This window comes from Fukomys damarensis, unplaced genomic scaffold (genome assembly GCF_012274545.1).
Source record: "Fukomys damarensis isolate Sample0158 unplaced genomic scaffold, DMR_v1.0_HiC HiC_scaffold_5, whole genome shotgun sequence".
NCBI lineage: Eukaryota > Metazoa > Chordata > Mammalia > Rodentia > Bathyergidae > Fukomys > Fukomys damarensis.
Genome location: NW_022900917.1, coordinates 67,407,156 through 67,413,647, shown reverse-complemented (window position 1 = coordinate 67,413,647; position 6,492 = coordinate 67,407,156). Strand labels below are relative to the sequence as shown.

At 41.5% G+C, this 6,492-nt stretch overlaps 1 protein-coding gene across 1 annotated transcript in view; it reads left to right on the top strand.

Moving 5' to 3' along the window:
- The window catches only part of Atad2 (ATPase family AAA domain containing 2), a 64,003-nt gene extending 58,918 nt beyond the window's left edge, over nucleotides 1–5,085 (top strand). The window contains exons 28-30 of the mRNA XM_033759228.1: nucleotides 496–629; nucleotides 3,421–3,549; nucleotides 4,384–5,085. Of these exons, the coding sequence (XP_033615119.1) occupies nucleotides 496–629; nucleotides 3,421–3,549; nucleotides 4,384–4,428 (308 nt within the window). The 3' untranslated portion in view covers nucleotides 4,429–5,085. The remainder of the gene's footprint in view (nucleotides 1–495; nucleotides 630–3,420; nucleotides 3,550–4,383) is intronic.
- The last annotated feature ends 1,407 nt before the right edge of the window (nucleotides 5,086–6,492 follow it).

Here is a 6,492-nt window from a genome sequence, read left to right as displayed (position 1 = left end):
CCCCCCCCCTTTTTTTTTTTTCCTTAATTTTGAGATTTGATCTCACCAAGTTGCTCAGACTGAGCTTGCATTTAAGATCTCCTGCCTCAGCTTCCCTGAGTGCTTGGATTATGAGCTTGTGGTGCCATGCCTGTCTCCTTACATCACATTCTGGGGTCCCTCCCAGTTCTTTAAATTCCGTGAGTCTTACACCCAAGGAGAAGATAGTCTAGCCTGTTGCAAATCCCTCTAAAGTACGATTTGAGAAGTACTCAAACTCTGTGTCAGTGTCATACTCTCGTAACAGAAAGGTTAATAAGCCAGAATTAATGTCCTTGGTAAATTATTTTCCCTTGAGGCAGGATCTTGCTAGCGGAATCTGACTGGCAGCCTCCTGAGTGCTGGAATTACAGGAATATGTCACCACACCTTGTTGGCTGTTCTTTGTAACCCGTGTAACACATACCATATACATTATTTCTATGAACCAAAGGATAACTTAAGTTTTCATTTCAGAAATGTGTCTTCTGCGAATGACGAGAGCAAGACGCTCACAAGTTGAGCAGCAGCAGCTCATCAGCGTTGAGAAGGCCCTTGCAATCCTCTCTCAGCCCACACCCTTACTTGTCGTGGACCATGACCAATTAAAAGTAAGAGCCCTGAAACTGTCATGCTCTCAGTGTACACATTAGGGACTTTTGGGCACTAATTAGGGACCAGGGGCAGACCGACAGCATAGGAATCACATGAGAAACTGAAACTTTCCTGCTTATAGCTTCCTTTACCACCCTTCTCTTTCCCTGTGCTACATAGGAACTATATCTGATGTTCTGTGACAGGGCACCAAGGGAGAATAGCCAAGCAGCTCCAAAACTCCAACTTGAGCTGTTGAGATTGTGCGGGGCGTACTGGGGATCGAACTCAGGGCCTTGCACTTGTGAGGCGGGTGTGGTGCCACTGAGCTACATCCCCGACCTGAAATTTTTTTGATTCATAGAGCTATGAGCATTTTTCAAGATCAATTATTTGATAGCTAACAGCTTCAGTGTTTTAGAAAAAGGTCCTCTTGGTGCAGGGGTGAATCTGAAGGAACAGCACAGGAGAGCTTTTCGGTTCTGAAGGAGCAGATCTCCTGTGCTAAGTCTGTGCTGACTGGAGAAGAGCAGTTCCTCAAGAAAATCTGAAAATGGGCCAGGGATTTGGCCCAGTGGTTCTGTCTCCTGCCTTCTCACAAGCACAAGGACCCGAGTTCAATCCCTGGTACCAAAAAAAAACAAACAAACAAACAAAGAAAGTCTGAAAACCCCATAAGAAATACATGGCACTGAACACCCTTGGAAATCTCCTGACCTTGAGAATAGGAGCTTTGTAGGGCCCATGTTCTTGGGCTTAAAGGCAGCAGTTATTGCTGTACTGAGCAGCTGCAGAAAACCTTCCAGCTCTGCCCTTCTGGACATGCAGGTGTATCATGTAGTCAGTCACAGGCAGCCATTCATTGAATCCCTCTCTCTCTGTGGTGGCATAACCATCAGAAGGGGCTATGTGGAGTAATGTGTGGTGTCCACTGGGTGTGCAAGAAGTCACGACCTCCTAAGAGTAGATGGACATACATAGAGGAGTGGTCCGAGATGACTAAAATGTTCAATTACAGGTTTTAATATACTTCTCTTTCTGTTTTCATTCCTTATTTCGTTCTTTTTGGGGTAAACCCAAGGTCCTCCTGCTGAATCGCATCCAAAGCCTTTTCTTCTTTTTTTGAGTCTCAATTCAGTTGCTCCTGCTGGGCTCAAACTTGGCCATCTTTCTGCCTCAGCCTCCTATGTGCCACCACTCCCAGCTTCCTATACCTTGTTTTTATGACCATCAGCTAGCATTTCAGTTTTTACTTAACTGTATCACCTCAACCTAGTAGGGCAACACTTCAAAAACTTCAGAAATTCAGTGACTTTATCACTTCATTGAGGAAAAAAATGCCTAGTTGGAAAATTCTAAAAACAGCAAAGCAAAAAAAAAAATCCTGAAGTGGTAAAATAGTTCACCATTTATGTAGTTAGTACCTTTTAGTTTCACATAATGAAATTAATTGAATTAATTATAATAAACTATTACCAGGTCTTGTGTTAATTTTTGCTTCAAAAGATGCAATAGGGCTTATTTTCAGGGTGTGCCTTATTTTTTTCTTGGACAACAATCTACATTTATGTACTAAAAAAGCTACATTTATTAAAACACAGTCCTGTCATCTTGTAGAAGAACTTCATCGTAACTCCAAACGCTGAATTCTGGCCTGAATTTCTTGCGGCTCCATTTCCTGTGGAGCCATGGTGAGCACTGCTGCTCCGTGCAGCCTGCTCATGGCACAGGCCATGTAGCTTCCAGCGACTTCATCCTGAGAGTTCTTCGCCCACATCGCCCACAGCCCCCTGTAGGCTGGGTCAACAGTTAGTGTTACCTGCAGACTTCTGAGATGGGAGTAGCAAGAGAAATGACCACAGTTAAGAGTGATGGTCCCGGGGCTAGGGATATAGCTCAGTAGTTCCGCTGCCTGCCTCACAAGTGCAAGGTCCCAAGTTTGATCCTGGTACCCCAAAAAATAAAAGAATGTTGGTCCACACATAAGTGACAAAAACTTGCAGGCACCAAAACTCAGAAAACGTTTCTTCATTTCCATCGAGTGCGTTAAGTACACCTGTTACAGCACAGGGTGTTGGGTTATGAGGGCTCACATCAGACACACTTAAGGCTCTGGTTGTCAAGTGCTCGCCATTTGTGCATCCTGTCTTTCTGTTTGGCCTTTCAGAGTCTGGACCTTATCTGTGTAGAGTTGCCCACTTGGGCATTTACAAATAGTTATGATTTGAATCATGTATTTTGAGTAAATTCAGTACTTCCGTTATGTGCTTATATTACAAGCATCTGAAAAATCATGCTAAGACCTATTTTCCAGTTATGTCTTATTTTCAAGAAAATATGGTAGCCTTGAACTCAGCCCAGGCTGACCTGACCTTGATCATGCAGAGCTCATCCTGCCTTGACCTCCGTGGTGCTGGGATCATAGGGTGTGTACCACCATGCTGGCAGCTGCTGTAGAGGGTTATGACTAGAATTGTGATGTCAAACTCCTCAACTGTAGTTTTGTTTTTGCTTCCCCCTCCCCCCCAGCACCAGGGATCAAACTCAGCACCTTGTGCTTGCCAGGCAAGGGCGGTCAACTGTAGTTTTAAGGACAGGCATCGCCAGGCCAGAGCCAAGATTGCAGAGTAATGGTAACGTTCCATGCCCCTGTGAATTAACTGACAAACACTGGAAGCTTGTCTGAGCAGAGCCCCATAAGGATGGGCCCTTTTTCCTCACTTAGCTGCTGATCACTCACCAACTTGACAGTTGTCTTCTGTCAAAGAATTTGTCTCATTTTCTTAAACACTGGTGGTTTTTTTTTAGAGTCTTTTGAAGACTGTTGTTAGAAAAAGCGAAGCCTACAATATATTTCAGCTGGAGAACTTGTACGCAGTGATCAGCCAGTGTATCTATCAGCATCGCAAGGACTACGACAAAACAGCACTCATTCGGGTAAACTGTTGGTTATGTGTTTAATGAAGATGTACAGCTCCTTTTCAGATAGATTGTTTTGTTTTGTTTTTTGAGAGAAGGTCTTGCTGTATAGCTCTAGTCTGGAATGAACTCACTGTGTAGGCCAGGGTGGCCTCAGACTTGTGGAGATGCTCCTGCCTCAGCCTCCTGAGTTCTGGGATTACAGGTTGTGCTCCCACCGCACCTAGCTTCACATCCATTTTGGTTTGGTTTGGATTTTTGGTACTGGGGATCTAACTCATGAGCTTGTGCTTACAAGGCAGACACCATGCACTGAGCTAATCCCCGGCTAATTATTGAGCTTTAATCTCCAGCCCTTCAGATAGATTTTTAAAGAGAGACCTACATGTCTTTAATCAGTCTTTGTAGACAGTATTAAAGGGCTAATTTTTTAAAAATAGACTTTGGATAATATATGCCAGCACTACCTACAAGGTATAAAATGGGACCTGCCACATACCCAGGAGTATGTGATATAAAATCCTATCAGTACACCCGCCTCACCTCATGGCTTGGTTGTATAAAACATCTTGGAGAAGTGAGGTGAGCAGCCAGCCCACTTTCTGGTCCCCCTTCTGTCTGTTAGACAGAAGCTTTCTTACCCTCAATAAATTTTTCCTACTCTTTAAAAAAAAAATTCTCTCAGTAAGTTTATGTGAGTCTTATGTACTGAGCTAAATTTTTATTTTCAGTGTTAAATATTTGCATAAGTACTGTCCTTAACAGTGTTTATTGGGGAAAAATAATGAAATTATGTTCTTTAATTTTTTCTCTAAAACTTACTTTTTTTCTCTCTCTCTACCCTTTATATAGAAAATGGAGCAGGAAGTAGAAAACTTCAATTGTTCCAGATCATGATGGCATCCTATCAAGTATTTTTTATGTTCAGATTCAATTTAATTACCTTTCATGTATCCTCAGAGTAATTGATGCAAGATGAAATCCTGCATCTCACAGGAAACAATTGAAACAGGCAAACATATTTAAACTTTCCTGATAGTTATGTACATGTGTACGGTAGTTGACAAACACCATAAGCTTGTTTGAACAAGGCACTATAATAATAATAGTTGACATTTAGCCAGCTTTTTAAATCTGAATGTTAAAAACATGATGTTATCTCCATTTCAAAGTCCTTGATGGGCTTATGATGGTCAGATGAAATGATTTTTTTTTTTGCACGGGGATTGAACTTGGGACTTTGCACTTGCAAGGCAAGCTGTGGCACCACTGAGTGGAATCCTAGCCCTAGCCAGCTTTTTTTTAGTAAAGCTGTTTTGTGGTCCTGGTGCCTCGCGGCACTTAGGATTACTTAGCAGTGATGAGTTGTGAAGTACACACTGCGACTCCCACCCCGGTCACCATCACCACCGCCTGGCTCTTGCTTCAGTGGCCCTCGCCCCTCCCTGAAATGCCAGAGTCCAGGGCACACAATCATTCTCTACTTGAGTGTCACAGTCAAAGCTTTTTAGATAGACAATTTTATAATTCTAATTTGGGTTAATAAAGATTTTTTTTATTTTCTGCTTTTATAATTATATACAAAAAGAATGACTACCTTTCCTAAAGGTCTTTAATAACACAGTTTTTATATTTGAAAAGTGTTTATATCTTTCTGTAATTGTGCTTAGATTTTATTCTATAGATACCTTTTGTATACAAATATATAAATATAAAATGTATTACTGATACCAAAAAATATACTTCTTAAAGCTAAAACCATTGCCTCCGCATGCAGTTTTTTCTGTGGGTGGGGTAAACATTTCACTTTTAGTTTGTAAGAGAGCTTCTGTTGGAAGCCTGGCTTGCAGGTAATAGGGAACAGGAGCCTGCAGCAAGGGTCCTGTGCACCTGCTGGTTGAGCGGTGGGCTAGGCATGCGCCCAGGGCCTGCATGTGTAGACTTGGGCCACAGCTGAGCCAATCCTCTGGCCCTAGATTAGGTTTTGATTCAGTTCGAAATGGAGCTGCCTTTGTTATTTACATATCAGCTGGATATTTAAGCTTTGTAAAACCCAGTAATTTGAAAACCGTAGTAGATGCTCTTATGTAATCCATTTAAAATGCCAATCACTGAGAACATTTAAATATGTGCATTTTGGTGGAGATACACATTCATACTAATTTTTATTGAGCTTTATTATGTTGTTCTCCCAGATGCATCTTTTATAACTAGGATTTTATTTTGTATGTACGGTTTTTATAATAAATTTGTAAGGTGGACATTTCTCAATTGTTTTTATTATTTTAAAACAATTTAGTACAAAAAAAATGCAAAAGCTGTTCTTTCATGTATCATTGTGCATAATTTACAATGCTGTTGACCTGCCAGATGTGGTGCCACACACCTGTGGTCTCAGCCACTTTGAAGGCTGAAATAGAAGGGTTGCTGAGGCCCAGGAGTTTGAGATTCATGGGCAACATAATCAGACCAGGTCTCAAAAAATTACATACAGTGCTGGGCATGGTGGCGCACGCCTGTAATCCCAGCACTGGGAGGCTGAGGCAGGAGGGTCACTGTGAGTTCGACACCAGTCTGGACTGCACAATGAGTTCCAGGTCAATCTCAACTACATAGTGAGACCCTGTCTCAAAAAAAAAAAAAAAAAAAAAAAAAATACATACATACATACATGCTGCTGACCTTGAGTGTTTGTGTGGTGCCCGCTCTTGTGCTGCAGAGAATGAAGCGCTCCCATTTGTGTGTATAGTGTGAAGACTTGGTTGAAATTGCAAAGTTAGAATAGTATGTTTTTTTTTTTTTTTCCTCTAAGATGACATCTTATCTGGAGCAATTAGTGGGAAAAAAAGTTACCCAAATTGGAAAGGAATATTTCTAGTGTGAAAATAATAATTGCAAATTTTCTGATCTTGTAGGTAAAAAGCCCTAAAGAATCCACCAAAAAAAATGTTAGCACTAATA